Genomic DNA, 17,922 nt, shown 5'->3' on the forward strand with positions numbered 1-17,922 from the left:
ACGTCTGTATATTAAAGGTCACATTTTGCACTAGTATTGCTTAATATGACAAGAGTTATGTTTGGAATAGTTCTATATAATTTTATGTTTTTTAATGCACTGGCTTGACTACATGTATATATTGTCATGTGACCTTCATGCTGCGCTTTAAATAATACTATTTCCTTGGGTCTTCAAGGGAAATTGAAAAAACGTAGTTTCACTTTACATAAACTATACGTAAGGACTAGCAAACAGACAAAGAAATAAATTAATTACCTTGAATGTAAGGGAAACTCCACGCTAATTTTGTCGTTTTCCTCACTTTGGTGAGGTTAGGGATCGAAAACGAAAGGAAAACCGAAACCTATCCAGCCTATGGTATTGTAGGCCTGTTTGCAGAGAGATCATTTCGTTCCGTGAGCAGACTTTATTGGTAATAAGCGCTGTGTCGGAAAATAACACACGACAATGGAGAGTTCGGCGGATGAACGATTTCTTTGGCTTATATATGACTGTTTTCGTAATAGACTTAGGTCTCTAATTCAAATCGAACCTGTTTTAGATCGTTTGACTTTCATTGAGCGTGACCAGAAAGATTTAATCTTAAATAAAGCGAAAAAGGAAAGCAACCAATTAGCAGTGGACCTTTTAATCGATACGATTTATAGAGGCCCCCGGCCGGCGGGCTGGTGCAGGGAACTTACTGACGCACTCAATACTGCTGGATGCCAACATGCTGCCATGTACATGGAAACAGAAACTCTACCAAGTGCTTCGTCGGAGGCTGTAAATGATTACTGCGTTAAACTGATTGATCTCCTCGCTCCCAGTCTTCAGCAGATGAAAACACCTGACGTCTGTACAATGAGTTTTACACAAAATATTTTGACTGAAGATGACAGGGAAATAGTAAGTGGATAAAAATTAAAGCAGTTAAATACACTATTTGATATTTCAACATTCGCTGAAATGTTTGTCCGTATGCCTGGTTACGATATGAAGCAGTTTAGTTTTGCTATTGTGTTTATTTCTGATATCAGGAATTGAATATGAGATGTATCAAAAAACAACAGAACCTCTTGTATTTTTTACGATTGTTTGCAATAGGATATAAAAACGCAGTGTGATTGCATTGTGAGTTTAATGCATGTGCAACTATTATTACAAATGATATTTATTGTTGTTGCTGGTGTCGTTTATATATATGTATGTAAAGGCTTATATATGTAGGCCATATATATATATATATATATATATATATGCAAGCCCTGATTTTAACAAGTTCGACACGTCCCTGGATCAGCAAGGGAGGGACTTGCGTTTCACTTTTTTAACCAATAACAGTCTTCACTGTATGACATCACCATATTAATTAAAACCAGTATTTTCTATTAAGGCATTAGCAAGGTACACATATAATGTACCAGTTTTATTGTGTATGTCACTGATACAAAATTTAGAAATATACTTAACTGCAAAGGCTGTATGGAGTAATATAAGGGGGTGTCTTTATTTCATGATGATGATGATGATGATGATGATAATAATAATAATAATAATAATAATAATAACAAAAATAATAAGACTTGAACCAGCAACCTTAAGATCACAAGCGCAGAGGCTTAGCCTGCTGAACCACACACTACCCCAGGCCAGAAATGGGGGGGGGGGAATGTTCCATGAAACAGGGTATCTCAGCTGGATTAACTTAAGATAAAAGTAATGATTGTCAAATTAGAGTTTTGATAAGGAGCAGTCCTATTGGACAATCATAACTTCTGGCTTATGTTAACCCAACTGGTTAATGGCACCCCTGGTGACTTGATGGCTGGAAGCCTTAAGTTTGGAAATGAGAGAAAAAAATGGACCAATCTGGGGATGTCATACAGTGAAGACTGATTTATTACAGAAGTGAAGCAAAAGGCCCTCCCTTGCTGAAATAAGTTACATTGGTTTAGTTATCTTATTAAATCCTCTTCACATGTCAACGTATATTGCATACAGTGGTTTAAATGGGTGTTGCTATGACATCTGGGATTTAGCCCTGGTTCTCAAACTGGGGCTGTATCATGAAGTTGGGGTGTGTTCCACAAAGCAGGATTTTTCAATTAGCTGGGTTAACTTAAGATAGAACTTCAAATAAGTTACATTGGTTTAGTTATCTTATTAAATCCTCTTCACATGTCAACGTATATTGCATACAGTGGTTTAAATGGGTGTTGCTATGACATATGGGATTTAGCCCTGGTTCTCAAACTGGGGCTGTATCATGAAGTTGGGGTGTGTTCCACAAAGCAGGATTTTTCAATTAGCTGGGTTAACTTAAGATAGAAGTCATGATTGTTCAATAATAGTTTAGGTAAGGAATATTTCTATTGGACAATCATGACTTCTAGCTTAAGTTAATACAACTAACTGAGAAATCCTGAGGGGTATTCCACAAAGCAGGATTTCCCAGTTACCTGAATAGCTTAAGATGAACGTGGTAACTGTCCAATAGGATAACATGGAATAGCCCCCTAGATTTCTCACTTAGCTGGATTAACTGTCGGACTTAAGGCAGTCTGGGCCAAATGTAAACGAACAAAGATAAAGTCCATTTAGACTGGGGTACCTTAAATCCAATAAATTATCCGGCTAAGCAAGAAATCATTCAAGTCTCATTTGAATTAATTTGGGGTTTTAGCCCAAAATATCCCAGCCTAGTGGCGCCTCTGGTGGTGGTTTACATGTTTAGTTTCAGTGACCCATAGATGGATATTTAAAGGTAATTCACAATGATAACCAGATGGGGGCAGCCTAAGGTAAGGAAAGAGCAGTGTTAAAGTTCATGATGGAATATTATATAGGCCTACTGTATCCCATTTACTTTTAAACAGTGAACAGTAAGCTTGCATTATGATCACATTCCAATCTATTGTATATTGTTCTAGGTTATGGCAGCATGTACAAACTATGGAAACAGAGCGGGAGCCCGAGAACTCCTCAGAAAAATTGTGCAAAAGCCGCCTGGATGGTTTTCTACATTTTTGGATGTTTTAAGACAAACAGAGCATTTGGATATGGTCCGCGAACTCACTGGACTTGAATCCACCGAAGATCATAAAGGTAAGAGTACTATTGGAATGTTACATTGTATTAAAGGCCTTGTCTGCATTTTGGTACCCATTTTGGTTATTCCTTCTTGAACACTTATTCATTTGGGCTCTCTAGATTCCATTTGTGAGGGGAATGTCAAACCTGAGGCGGTGAAGTATGAGCCAGACCTTAAGGAAAATAAGAACGATAACGACCAGAGTGTAAGAGAATCAGACAGCTGCATCGACAATGGAGAAGAAAGTTTAAACACAAGTTTGGACAACTCCAGCTGCGACACTACACGGAATGAATCTACTGATGCTTATCCTGCAAACTCGTTAGGTAGAATTACTTAGAAAATTCACCATATTTTTTCATAATTGGCTTCATTTCAGTCCATTAAAAGCAGTTATTTCCTTCGAGTAAATCATGTTTAAGTTAAGTGATGTTTAGCTGAAGAAGTGGGCCTATTTTAAACTATCACAAGGGGGTGCTGTTGAGTCATTTGCGTCACAATTAGAAGAAAATGATTTCCCCTTAGAGTTTGTGAATTGTGAACATCTTCTGTAAACATTAAAAGAATTAAACATTGAAATTCCAAACAACTGCTTAAAAAGATTAATATGTTTTTACGGGTAGAAGCCAATATTCGGCCAATATGTAATATACTAGGCTATATACTACAGATCGAATATGTACATATTTTCAATATGTTTCATTTTTACTTACATTGCTATATTTTTACTTATGTTTTGATACTTTTTTTACATTTGTTACATTAAAATCAGTCAGGAAGTCTGAAGTCTAAACTAGGACTGGGCTTCGGGCATTGTGGGAAATGTATTTCGGCAATCAGTATATACAAATTCAAGTTTGTATACAAAAGTGTAATGTTGTATATGTGAAATAACCTGCAGTAAGTTAATTGTGAAACATACATTTTGCTTTAGACCCGGACCTTTATAGTTCTGGCGGTGAATCCCTCAATTCATCTCTATTGGGATTAACCTTGGATGAGTCGAATCAGCCAATACCAGGTAGGCAAATGTCATTTTAACATGCAGTTTTCAGTACTTTGTATGGGCGGAGCGCTGTCGATGAACCGGCTAGTGCACTTCTGGAATGAGGAAAAGCGAAGAAAAACATGTAGGCAGATAACAATGTAATCAAGATTATATAGAGCCTGGGCAAGGGCTTATGTGAAAGTAATGTTGCATTAATGCCTAGTCTGGATATTTTGTTATTAATTAGTATATAGTTTTTTCCCCCAGTGGAACTGCTTTATTGTAATTTTCTAAAACAATACAGAAACTAAAAGTGTTTTGGCAAATGTGTGAAATGGAAATAATCATATAAACACGGGTGCAGGTTCACTAAATAATAAACCTGGCTAACAACATCATAAATATAATTCTTGGGTCTAGCGAGTGAATGTAGGAAATGACCAAGCTCTGTCATCAGCTGTGAACTTTTTGTCGACGGAGTGAGGCGAGTGAGTGGAAACAGTCGGTAAGCCCTTGTGGGTTTGCCCTAAAGCACTTAGGCAGCAGTATTTTCCATCTGTCTCCTGAAGGTAAAAAAAGTGGAGCCAGTCCTTAAAATCACAAACATATGTGGTTTAAACGAAGAAATCGGTCGGTTTGTGTGTTTTTGGGCCTGTATTTAATTTTATTTTTGCACTAGTAGATCTAACATCTTTCTTGCAAAATTACAATAAGAAAACACTGACAATAAGAAAATATTTTATGTAAATGGAAATGACACTGCTTTTATTTTATCATTTAACACATTTTTAGTTTCTGATATAATTACACTGTACGCCACGTGCACATTTTAAACTGAACATTTCCCTGGAGCTTGGAATTGTGATGACAGGAAATATCTGCATAATTTTTATAGCGTATAACGTATAAAGGGCATGTTTACAGCTTAACGCTATGCTTTCGATAATAGGGGAAAAAATGCAAACTGCTTTAAGCAGCCATGGAAAAACATCGCGCAGGAAGGATGACCGCATATCCGTAAAATATATTTGAACACGAGGAGCGCTGTGTTTTCCGCAGCGTCTGTAGTTTCAGCATGACCTGACTACAGGTCAAGGTACTCCAATAAAACACGGAATGTGTTTAAAATAACGCCCATAAGCCACTGCAAACACAGCTCAGTCATTGTCGCGTAGGTCTTAGTAAGATGCACTGGATAAAACCGGTTGCCTGTCTGTTTGCCAAGGAAATCCGGTATAAGTGAGATGGGAGAGTTATGCCACTGCCATGTCAATATACAGCAGCCTGTTATTTGTTGAGCTTTTAAGATGTGTTCTGCTCGGCGCCTTTTAGTTTCACTCCACAGCATCGGCCCACCGCTCAGCAGATGGTCTCCCCAGCTGACGGCAAATTTCCGATTTTGGTTGCTCGTTAATTTTGGTTTTACTGAGAATAAAAAGAAAGCATCCCCTTTCTCGTTTACAACCCAAGAAATTGCCGTAATTAGTAGTAACGTCTGTCCTCTGTAAAGTCAATTTTTTTCCCCTACAAAATACTCTCCCAGTCCTCAAGTATTGTGTTATACTCGCAGTTGTCAGAAGCGATTCTAGGGACAACATAAAAAAAACTTAATTTGGCCCCCCAACTGCCCCTCCTCCGGAATTTATATTAATATTAAAATTTATAGCCTTTATTTTACTGTGAAATGTAAATTAATAATATCAACAAAGAGAACTTAATAAACACAAGAGCTTTAATTTCACTTTTGTGAAAAACAGAATACAGAAATAAAGCAGATTTATTAATATAATTTATATATAATCGGCCGTCCTCAGGGGCCCCCTTCCCGCTGTTGCAGAATAGACAGGAATAACTCTGTCTTTATCCATCACACATAATTTTATTATGTGTTAGCAAGCTAAAGTGCTCATTTTAACCTCCTGAAACTACACACTTTACGCAAGACCTCCACCTGGTACAGCAGGCAGCAGTCTGTGTGGATGATGTTTATGTTACTTCGTGGGGGCCAAGTGTCCCCCACAATGTGATAAAAACTTATTTTGACATTGTGGACCCCCACAAAAATCTGTGAATGCAATCAAAAAACTAAAAATGCCAAAAGACTTTTATTTTGTTTGGTTACTTATGGTTAAGATCAGGGCTGGGTAGCGGTTAAGGTCGTCATGTTGGGATTCGAGTTTTCCCCTTAGAAATGAATGGAGAGCCCCCACAAAGATATAATTACAAACCTGCGTGTGCCTGTGTGTACATGCTTTCCTGCTCCTGTCATTTCAGGTCTCTTCGCTTGTCATCATTCTCACTAGGAACACAGTTGTCCCTTTTGCTCAGCAGTGTGGCTGTTTGTTCCACACCATCTCACTCTAGCCCTAGACCACAACCTAACTTTTGAAATCCCACAAATATTGCCTGAAAAGCCTCCCATCTCTAATGTGCGTTATTTGCTGCGCATATACAGTAAAATGTGCTTATGCTGTATGGTGTTCTCACAAAATATTACATCTGATCAAGTATGTTTAGCTCTCTTTAGCACTCATGAAAAGTTTTCAGTGTCATTTTTTTCATAGTTTTATCATACGTCTATATAACTGTAACTACACTGTTACCAGTAAATGTTACTCATGGTCTTGTAACACAAAGTCATCAGTGTACTTTGCTGGTGTCGCTCCTGAAACTTGGCCAAAAATGGCAAATTGTTGTGGATGAACGAGCTACATCTAAATGTACACCTGATGAAGTGCTGAGGCTAGTATGTTCTGCTAGCCTGGAGGGCGCTACACCCTGAGGTTGAGGTTGAGGTTGAGGTTGAGGGCTGAGGTTTTGTGCCCCGCAGGTGTAAATGAGAGCGTTTTAACTTTGAAATCCACACAGCAGAGGTCGTTTTAGCATCAAATCAAAGTTTATGGCGCGAGACTCCACTTGGGAAATCCGAGGCTGCCCATACCCGAAAGACACTGGCGTATCCGGTGCAGACCGCCACGTCACGGCATCCTGCTCGCCTTGCAGACTGCGCCGAAAGGGACGCCGCGGCTGGGGCCGGCAGGGAAACCGAGATACTCCTCTGGCCTTATCAAAAGGAGGTCGCCCGCCCAGCCCTGGAGGGGAAGAACATCATCATATGCCTCCCGACGGGGAGCGGTAAAACCAGAGTCGCCGTTTACATCACCAAGGAGCATCTGGAGAGCTGCAGACAGGAGAAGCGGCCAGGGAAAGTCGTCGTCCTGGTTAACAAGGTATATAGAGTCATTACCTTAGAAGGTGACCCCACCGGTCATTGCGGTGCTGGAGGTGGTGTGTGTCAGTCGCCTTTCTGGCTGCATCTTCCTCATGGAAAAACACATCCACCCAAAGCAAGGACGACAATATGTAGAAGTATTCCTCTTTGACAGGGGTGGGTAAACTTATCCACAAAGGACCAGTGTGTATGCAAGTTGTTGGGATAACCTTTACATTAGCTGTTCAAACTCTTTCTGGGTAAGATTGGCCACCCCTGATTTATGACTACTGCTTGGTTTTTAAGATGTACATCATCACAACATTAGTAATCTATTTCATCTGTTGTGACTGCTGTATACTATTGTTGTTGTTTTTTTTTTGTTCAGTTTTGTTTCTTTTAGCCTCAGACTGTCTATTTTTGTTGGGTTGTTTGTTTGTTTGTTTGTTTGTTTGTTTAGCACTGTCCTGTCCTTCTCAGGTACCCCTGGTAGAGCAGCACTACACCAAAGAGTTTGGGAAGTACCTGAAAGGCCAGTACCGTGTGGAGAAGGTCAGCGGAGATTCTCAACTCAAAATATCCTTTCCCGAAATTGTCAAAAAGAATGACATCATAATCTGCACGGCCCAAATTCTGGAGAACTTTCTGGAAAAGGCAGAAAAGAGCAGAGATGAAGGAGTTACCCTGTCAGGTAATATACATCATCTGTCCAATGCAGTCGTTCAGGTATATTACTCTGCTCTTGCCCAGATGGACATAATCAGACACAGAAGGCTAAATGAAGTCCCTTGACTAAGATGAAATTGCCCACTGCACCAGAGGACTCGAGCTGGAATTTGGGGAATTTTATGATACTTCACATGTAAAAATGTGTTGTGTTTGAGAGAGAGAGAGAATTGGGCTGCAGTAATGTGCTCTAGAACAAAATGTGGCTTCTACATGTACTCAAGAAATTCAGAAGCTATTACAGAGAATATGGTCCCACCTTACAATAAAGCTCCCTTTTGCCACGTGTAAATGGTAAACTTATTAATAAAAAGAAAACTGTTATAACTAATAATTTGCAAAGTGAATTATTAATTAAGAATTAATGACCAGATTATAAACCATTCATAAACCCTTTATATGGGTAGCCTTATTGTAAAGTGGAACCAAGAATATTTACCACCATGCATCTTCCAATGCAACAGTTTTGGTTTTTATATAATGCTGATGGCAGTAAAGGTAAAGTGTAATTTGTAACACTGTATTCTGAGTGTAAGAATAAGTCTTTCTGGTAGGAAACGGAGCAGTCATGAAGCACCCAGTGTATAGTGTCCTTTAATTCTGTCCCCATTACCCACAATGTGACGTCCGTGTGAAGTGTGGGAAGGTACATACACAGATGAAAGGGTAAGACAGAACTCCCCCCCACCCCCCACATTCGACAGGCTGCATTTCTGTCAGAACCCATCAGTTCTCCCAGTTGGTCGGTCGTGCTGGCAGTATCCAGTCCAGAGTGGAATTCCCATCAGCCGTAACATGTGCTGTTCGTTAAAACACCCAGACCCCACTTCTGTTCAAGTCATCAGTGTGAGGCCGGCGCAATTCACATGGGAGACTGTGTCACTGGCCAAGCGGGAGAGTGAATGCTTCAGCTCTGACTGTTTTTTCCACCCTTGCCCCTGGGACTGATGTTTGGAAATGTGCCGCTTGAACATCTACCAGGAAATGAAACTCAATTTGCATTCTTCCCTACCCTTGTTTCGAGGGATGGTCTCCAGGGAATATATATATTTTAAAACTGTGCTTCAAGAACTGCTGGCAATGACATGAATCCAAATGCTACATCTGTCAAAATTTTGCTAGGCCTTGGACAGTCAAACTTGGTACAGTTTGTTCAAAAGTCCCAAGCAGACCTCCTTTAAAAAATCTGACATTTGTATTTTTTAAAAAGCATAACTATTTGTTTGAAGCCTAAATATTTTTAAAAGAACCATTGTTTAACAATTACCACGTCTATAAGTCTATACAGTAAAGTCTGTACAGTGGGTTTGCTCTAAATTGTAGAACATTGTGAAAAACATTGAATATGTTTGCTCAGAAAGCATCAGATCTTCATGACAAGCATCAGATCTTCATGTCTCCTGTTCTTCCAGTGCTGGCAATTATATGGAGTTTTTCCACAGAGGTTTGCCTTCCATTACTACTAAAACAATGCATCTGTCCCTCCGCTACAAGTGAACTGTTATCTAATGCTACAGATTGCAGCATCTCCAAGCTACTCCCTCGGGTCTACGGCCATCCAGTCACCGCTGTCTTCTTGCTGCCTTCGCAGATTTCTCCATGGCCGTGATCGACGAGTGCCACCACACGCAGAAGGGCAACGTCTACAGCCTGATCATGTTCCGCTACCTGAAGCAGAAGATCCAGAACGAGAAGCTCGTGAAGGAGCAGAACGCCCCGGTGCCCCTCCCGCAGATCCTGGGGCTCACGGCCTCGCCCGGCGTCGGCGAAGCCAAAACCGTAGACAAAGCTGAGGAGCACATTCTCCAAGTGAATCCCTCCCTCTGCTATTGGCCCCACAACATTCCTTCTCTCATTCTCTCCATCACTTATTCCACCTCTCATTCTCACTTCTACCCATCCTGTATACTTCTCTCTCTCCCCTGCACACTCATTCCTACCCCCATCCCCCCAACCCTCAGTCCCCCCCCCCTTTTTTTTGTCCCCTCAGTCATTCACTCCCTTGCCCCCATAACCTCATTTCCTGTCTCATTAAGTCTATACTTCTATACTCTGCTTACCCCCACCCCAGCAAAACCCACACACCTACTGGTTCTCTGCCTGTCTCCTGCAGTTCCGCTGAGCCATAAACCACATAGTGCCCACAGTTCCCTGAAGCCAAGTGTCGAATATCAAACATCGCTTATTTAGCACATTTTTTACAGGATTTAAGTGCTGAGTAACTCCATACAGGCCTTGAGTCTAGTTGGTAGATTGTTCATAAAGTACAAATAACAAATAGAAGGAGACAAGAAAACAGTTTAAATAAACACCCAACAAAAATCAGTTATGCAACGCTGCTTCTTGTATTAAATCTTTTTTTCCACCCTCCTCTCCCAAGCTAATGCCAAAACAGTTTCATAACCACCCTTTACTGTAAGAGAACTGGACAAATACGGCACCAGCTGACCAACATCTGACAGTTTCTAAGGACCAACGTGGTGCCAGAAGCAGTGGATGCATAGATCTGTTGGGGCAGTAAAGATGGGGCACCATCCATGGTCCGCTAGCTTAGTGCGAGAGTGTTTCTCACGCGCTCCATTTATCGGCAGATATGTGCCAATTTGGACGCATTCCGAATCATGACCAGCTCCCTGGGAGAACATAGGAAGGAGCCATACAAGAGAATTGCGACCGCTGCAGAAAGGAAAGAGGTATCTCCGCCCGCGGCAGTGTTTACGTTTCGCTGGTCACTGCCTCGCTGCTGCTGTCCACAACTGGCTGTCTTCACTCCCATCTCCTCAGATGTAATCTTGACATCAGGAATGTAGACTGCACCCTCCTCTAGGAAAACCTATGGCAGGGGTGGCCAGTCTTATCCGCAAAGGGCCGGTGTGTATGCTAGTTTTCGCTGCAACTCCCTAATTAGATTACTAATTAGAGGATTGATTGGCTGAAGAGTCCTCACCCCTGGGTTTGAACAGCTGACCTACAGGTTATCCCAAAAACCTACATACACACCAGCCCTTTGCGGGTAAGATTGGCCACCCTTGACCTTTGGGCTCTTCCAAAAGGCCCCCTGCATCTAACTACAAGGTTGACATTAGACAACAGCTTTTATTTCCCATCATTCTTCTGTGCTACTTTTCATGCCTCTACAGTAAAAATGTAGCAGAATCGGGATGAATGGAATTTTCATAGTGTTATGTCATATTTACACCCCACTGTATCACATTTAAACCAGAATAGGAACGATTATAAGGTCACATGGGTCTCATTTCTCAATAGCTATGTGGCCCTGTAGTTCCACACTGGTAGGCGAGGTGCACTGCAGGCACGTGCAGTATTTCTGAGAGCCCTTTCCCTGTGCATTTCAGGACCCATTTGGTGATGTCATTAAAGGAATCATGAATGCCATCCACACACATGCCAACCTGGACCCTTCCTGTGACCTGGGTACCCAGAACTATGAGCATTGGGTGGTCCAGAAAGAGAAGAATGGTGGGTATATATGGCAGGAAAGATCTGTGATCTGTTGTGATCTATGCAATGGCTTTATAAGTGTTTTTGTTACACTTTGAACCTCGATTTCCAGTGTGTGAGATGCAGGGAGAGGTAGAGTCATGGAGAAATGCCCCTCTGTTCACATGATATAAGTTGATAGCTGTATTGTGGAAGTGTGTAGAGGAAGAGAGTTCTGGAGTAGTGGTCTAGTTCTTGTTGGTTTGTGTTTTTCTCCTCTGCACCCATCGTATCCTGGGGGGCCCCCATCTACCCAATCCCCTTTGACTCTCAGATCTGTTCTCTGTCACAAGAACAAATTTTATTCACACAGTAGCTCATATACTACGTATACATGGTAACCAGGCTACTGAAGACCTGTCATCATTGCCCCTCGCAGCGGCCAAAGAGGAAAACCAGAAAGTGCGGGTTTGCGCCGCACACCTCCGGCAGTACAATGAAGCCCTCCACCAGAGCAACACCATACGGATGTCGGACGCCTGCAGCTTCCTCGAGAAGTTCTACAATGAGGAGCTCGAGAAGAAGACGGCTCCAGATGAGGTGTCCGTCCAAATCACAGACACGGACAGGTTCCTCTTCCAGTTGTTCAAAGGTATTCCTCTAACGGCGGCACGTTTCCCGGTGAACCTTGGCCCTTTGTCGACACCATGGACATGACTCGTTCCCGGCTGTTTGCCATAAATGTCGTCTTGTTTTGTGTTGCGTCAAGATAACCAGGCAAAGCTGCAAGAGCTGGCAAAGCACCCTGAGTACGAAAATAAAATCCTCGCTGAGCTGAGGAGACTCATCCTGCAGGAGTTCACTGCCAGAGAAGAGGCAAGTGGCATCGTTTTCACCAAGACACGCCTCAGCGCCATTGCCCTGAGCCAGTGGATCCAGGAGAACAGGAAGTTTGAGGAGGTCGGAGTACGAGCCAGCCACCTGATTGGAGGGGGAGACCAGAGCATCGTGAAACCGATGACTCCTGTGAGTCAAATCAGTAAAACATTCAAAAGGCAACAGTGGAAGTAAACACGGTATTATTTTCACTTCTTTGTCACTGTGGTTCTCTATTGAACAGAAAGAGCAAAAGGAAGTTTTGGCGAAGTTCCGTACAGGCGAGATCAACTTACTAATCGCAACAACCGTCGCCGAAGAGGGCTTGGATTACAAGCAGTGTAATTTGGTCATCCGTTACTGCCTGGTCACCAATGAGATCGCCATGATTCAGGTGAGTGATCTAACACAAAGCCAATGAAGTGCTGCCAAAAAAAACCTTTAGGACAAGTACCTCCCATTTCAACCTTAACCAAAAACTGGAGTATTTGGACTCTATTATTAAAATCCATTCAGCATCTTATAGGGAAGATATTGTCCGTTTCAAAGTTCATTAAAGCTTTATCCCATGGCTTCACTTTCCATTAACACAAAACAATAGGGTATACAGAGATCTTTTGATTGTCTTCTTCTTCTGAAGTATTAGACGGTATATGAAAAGCAAAATAAACAAAAATACTGTTGTGAAAAAAACATTATATGATTGTCAGTTTCAGTTCAGCAACTTATCACCACAATGAATTGGGTATAATATTGTCAATTATGAGGTTTTATATATTATGTTTATTGTGCTTCACGTAATCTTCAGGCCAGAGGGCGTGGAAGAGCAGAGGACAGCAGCTACACTGTGCTGCAAGTAGAAGGATCTGGGGTGGCTGAGCGGGAAACTGTGAATGAGTTTCGGGAGAAAATGATGGGCAAAGCCATCGAGAAGATCCAGAAATTAGATCAAGCGGAATATGAGAGAAAGGTACGCTCTGAAACTGCATGGTGTGTAAGCTGATACTGGATTATCAGAAGCAGAATCAGAAGAGTTTTATTATCCTGAATGACATTGTTTCATTATATAGCCAAAAGTATGTGGACACTCCCTATTAATTAGTGGAATTGCTTATTTAAGTTACACCTATAACACACAATCTCCTGCAACAAACATTAGCAGCAGAATGGGTGGTTGCACAAAAATTTCCACTTGGCACCATCGTAGGACGCCATCTTTCCAACAAGTCCCGTCACCACTTTTCTGTCCCGCTAGAGCTGCCCTGGTCAACCGTAAGTGAAATGATTGTGAAGGTCAGAACATCTGGGAAGTGTTCAGTTGTGAAGTCTTTGGCCACGTGAGCTCACAGAAAGAAACCTGAACACGCAACATCAATACCCAACCTGAATGGCAACAAATCCCACCTGCTATGTTCCAAAATCTAATGGGCAGCCTTCCTAGAAGAGCAGAGGTTATTAAGAATGGACAAACTTCATATTGAATGAGATATTTTTGGCTATATAGAGTACATGTCAACTCAGTGGGCAGTTTATCTATCCTGCTTGTTGACAAGGCTGAGAGGTTCACTTACTGTGTGGTTAAGCAGCAAATGGCTATGGTGCATTATCCAAGCAGTTTTGTAAATTATGTGACTGTTGGTGCCAGACATCATGGTTCCAGCATCTGAAAAATAGCCACCCCCCTAGGGATGTTTGTACAGTGCAGCGTCTAGAATTTACAGGTAATGGTGTGATGAACAAAAAACAGCAAGTCAATTGCATTTCTGTGGCCAAGACCACTATGTTAATGAGAGAGGTCTGTGCAGAAGTCGTGAAAGCTAATACCAAGACCACAAGCACCAAATAATAGCTCAGTTCAACAGTGGTGTGCAGAAAGGCTTCTGTGAATGCAAGGGCGTGGATTTGGGTGTGGACGGTAGGCACATGTGCCTACTGATATTGTAGGAGTAATAGTGTGTTTAGGGGGGTTGGGGGCTGGGGGCTGATTTGGTCCCTGGCAGTGTTGAAACCTAACCTAAACCCTTGTCTGAATGCACAATTCATCTATTCTTAAAGCAGTTCTGGAGGCAAAAGTAGCCGGATGCTGGATGTATCTAATAAAGTGGCCACTGGGTGTATATACAGCTCTGGGAAAAATTAAGAGACCACAGCACAATTTTTGCTTCACTCATTTCTCAATTTATGGGTATACGCCTATGTAAAACACATTTTTTATGCAAACCCCAGCCTGGCACCATTAATGAAGGGCTTCTTCCATGCTTTACGGGATTTTACACCTGCACTTAATGTTTCCCATTCCTTTTGAAGGTCACTTGATGTCATCCTACGATTCATGAGAAACTGTTGGATAAGTTAATATCATCTTCGGCATTATAAAGTCACTTCTTCCCTTTACCTGGCTGGTTTTTGGTCATTGCCAGTGTCCCCTGCTTCGCCTTGTTCTTGTGTACTGCTGGCTTAGAAACTTTAAGCCTGGAAGCAGCCTGATGCTCAGTGTAGCCTCTGCCAGCAGAACCAGGATTAAACCGGGATTTAACAATGCAGATTTTTTTTTTAAGTTGACTCTTATTTTTTTCCTGAGCTGTATAAGTAAACTATGTACTCATGCATTTATAAATTATTGTCGATACTCTCACATTTGTCTAACGGTGAAAAAATGTGTTCTGTTTCTTGGTTAGAAAAGGGAATTTCAGTTCCAGACAATATTGGAAAAAAAAGTTCGCAAGAAAAAGAAGCAACAAAAATTAATGCAGAAACTAGATCCTGGTGACGTGAGTTTCAGCTGTCGAAACTGCAGCAAATCAGTCTGTTCTGGGAAAGATATTGAAATCATAGGAACCATGCACCATGTGAACGTGTCAGAAGAATTCAGGTGGGTCTCTCAAAAGTTCTGAATTAAACAAATTAAAATACAAAATACACCAGCCAGACAACCTACAGCAGTTCATAATAATTCCAAACTCTGTATTTATAGGGATTTGTTTACAGTCCGAAAGAACCCAACACTACAGGAAAGACAACTGGACTTCGAAGCAAACAGTGCCATTGCTTGCAAAGACTGTGGATCTGTAAGTTTAAACCTGAAGTGTTTCCTCAGAATCCATTTGCCACTACTGTCCTTGACTACATATATGAATAAATTTGAATTGAATTTGAATTACATTTGAGTTCAATATGTAATGGTGCATAAAAATAATTAAATATCAATGTCACCCCAACATTATATGTATTCGGTAAAACTGTTACTACTTTTGACTTTTTTTCTGATTAATTAATTAATTAATGGGTACTTCCTGAGTATTGAGTTGTCCCATACAAGTAATTTTCAGAAGAGCTTAACAGAAAGGTTACCAAACCTACCACTGTTGAAAGCCTCTAAAGGTCTTTTTTTTCCTGCCTAGACGTGGGGCTCTATGATGCTGTACCGGGGGATCGACTGCCCTTGTCTCCACATTAAACACTTTACTGTGAAGCTTGGGGACAGACAGAGAGTGTTCCACAACTGGAGAGAGGTGGCCGTCAGTTTCCCTGCCTTCGACTATGCGGAACACGCTCACCTGGTTGCCGGCGACTCTGACTCTGACGATTAGACGCAGTGTGAAATGCTAAGAGAAATGAACAGGGTGGAGTCAAGACTGGATACATAACTTTTTTTTAATTTTTTTTATCTCGTTTCTTTAAGAAATGTCACTTGACGTTCCAAAGCAAATGCACGGCATCTGGATGTGTCAGGAGTGGTTGACCGCCAGCAAGCCACCGGTTGCCAGATTTCCTCAGATCTGCTGTCAGGTTGATTTAACATTTGCATACATGGGTTATGATGAAAATGTATTGCATTCAGAAATTTCAAGTAATGAGAACATCGGCCATGTAGTCAGGAGCCGGGTGAAGGGTTGGAGGGTTCTAAGGACCCGAGTGACTTGGACAGCTTTTGGAACCGCTTGGAATGTGTTGGTGCAGATTGAGACATATTACAGGATGTTATTTCACACTTTTAAGATTTTATTTGGTTGATCAATCATTGATTATAAATCATTGACTATGTGTTAGGTACTAAGTAAAGTGAATTAATTGGTGCTGGCCAAGAAAAAAAAAACAGATCAATAATTATACAATAAACGTGATTTGGTTGCAATACCTGCTCCTGCGTGTTTTTCTTTGTGTGGGAACAAGCTAATGGTGTGATGATCCTACTAAGGAGCGTTGCTAGGATCTAAAGGCACCCGGGTCTCAACCATTACGGGTGGTTGTTATAATAGGCTATTTGATGGAAACAGAGCCTCCTAGCCTACATGGGCCCTAGGCGAGCATCACCGCCGGCGCCTCCCTGCCCACGCGGGCCCTAGGCGAGCATCAACGCCTGCGCCTCCCTGCCCACGCGGGCCCTAGGCGAGCATCACCGCCGGCGCCTCCCTGCCCACGCGGGCCCTTGGCGAGCATCAACGCCTGCGCCTCCCTGCCCACGCGGGCCCTAGGCGAGCATCAACGCCTGCGCCTCCCTGCCCACGCGGGCCCTAGGCGAGCATCAACGCCTGCGCCTCCCTGCCCACGCGGGCCCTAGGCGAGCATCAACGCCTGCGCCTCCCTGCCCACGCGGGCCCTAGGCGAGCATCAACGCCGGCGCCTCCCTGCCCACGCGGGCCCTAGGCGAGCATCACCGCCTGCGCCTCCCTGCCCACGCGGGCCCTAGGCGAGCATCACCGCCTGCGCCTCCCTGCCCACGCGGGCCCTAGGCGAGCATCACCGCCGGCTCCTCCTAGCCCACGCGGGCCCTAGGCGAGCATCACCGCCGGCGCCTCCAAGCTCATCTGGCCCCTACTGGCGCAAGGTAGGAAATAACCCAGTACAGAGGGCCAACCCACTGTTGTGTAACATTTTATATAATGAACCAATTAAGTAAATCATTTCACACAATATTAATTACATAGGCAGCATGGTTAGCACAGTTGCCTCACACCACTGTGACTGGGCTCTGCCAGGGTTCTATTTGTGTGGAGGTTCTACCATGTTCTACCCATGTCACCATGGGATCTCCTCCAGGTACCCCTCTCAGTCCAAAAACATGCTGAGGCTACCAAATTAGCACTAGGCATGAGTGTGCCTTATGATGTGGTAGTTCATAGTTTCCTGAATAGGCTCCAGATCCCCTCCACAACCCTGAATAGGACTGGATGGATGGAATAATTATGTATCGTCATGGTTTTCCCTTCTGAGTCAATCAGCAGCCACCTGCAAAGTCCTTCAGCTGTCAGTCTGTATTGTAACCACAGAGGTACAAACAAAGATGAGCATCCTGCAGATGTGCCCCAGACATGTTTGTTCAATTTGCTAACTATTGCAGTGCATGCTGGGTATGATTTTTGGGAGCTACTTCAATGTCATCATCTGCAAATGCTGCAACTGGCGTATGCAGGCCCTAGGTGTAAATTCCATTTTCGTCCCCAGGGCCCAGTGTACAGTTGTTCTGCCACTGCATCCCTATTCTGTTTTTTATATATTTAAAGATTACACATGATTCTGCCATACTAGGGACTTAGTTTTACATTGTTGATCTATTTTCTGAAGTGCCTAAGTATACATATATGGTGAATGCTCAGTGCAGTA

General features: G+C 42.5%; 1 protein-coding gene across 1 annotated transcript; it reads left to right on the top strand.

Moving 5' to 3' along the window:
* Positions 1–23: 23 nt before the first annotated feature.
* ifih1 (interferon induced with helicase C domain 1) lies at positions 24–16,453 on the top strand. Its single transcript, XM_023822680.2, has 16 exons — positions 24–891; positions 2,916–3,090; positions 3,196–3,402; positions 4,011–4,097; positions 7,068–7,294; positions 7,756–7,966; positions 9,593–9,810; positions 10,593–10,694; positions 11,358–11,481; positions 11,882–12,094; positions 12,212–12,468; positions 12,563–12,712; positions 13,127–13,288; positions 14,997–15,190; positions 15,293–15,386; positions 15,720–16,453. Exons 1-16 carry the CDS (start codon positions 451–453, stop codon positions 15,906–15,908), a joined length of 3,051 nt encoding a protein of 1,016 aa, XP_023678448.2. The 5' UTR covers positions 24–450; the 3' UTR covers positions 15,909–16,453.
* The last annotated feature ends 1,469 nt before the right edge of the window (positions 16,454–17,922 follow it).

Source organism: Paramormyrops kingsleyae, chromosome 1 (genome assembly GCF_048594095.1).
Source record: "Paramormyrops kingsleyae isolate MSU_618 chromosome 1, PKINGS_0.4, whole genome shotgun sequence".
Lineage (NCBI taxonomy): Eukaryota > Metazoa > Chordata > Actinopteri > Osteoglossiformes > Mormyridae > Paramormyrops > Paramormyrops kingsleyae.

What these genes read in the sequence shown, in the direction of transcription:
- ifih1 (XM_023822680.2), top strand. Translation starts at nt 451, where the DNA reads ATGGAGAGTTCGGCGGATGAACGATTTCTTTGGCTTATATATGACTGT. An exon ending in TCGTCGTCCTGGTTAACAAG is followed by an intron (nt 7,295 to 7,755) that starts GTATATAGAGTC and finishes TGTCCTTCTCAG; the next exon opens with GTACCCCTGGTAGAGCAGCA. An exon ending in TGAAGGAGTTACCCTGTCAG is followed by an intron (nt 7,967 to 9,592) that starts GTAATATACATC and finishes CTGCCTTCGCAG; the next exon opens with ATTTCTCCATGGCCGTGATC.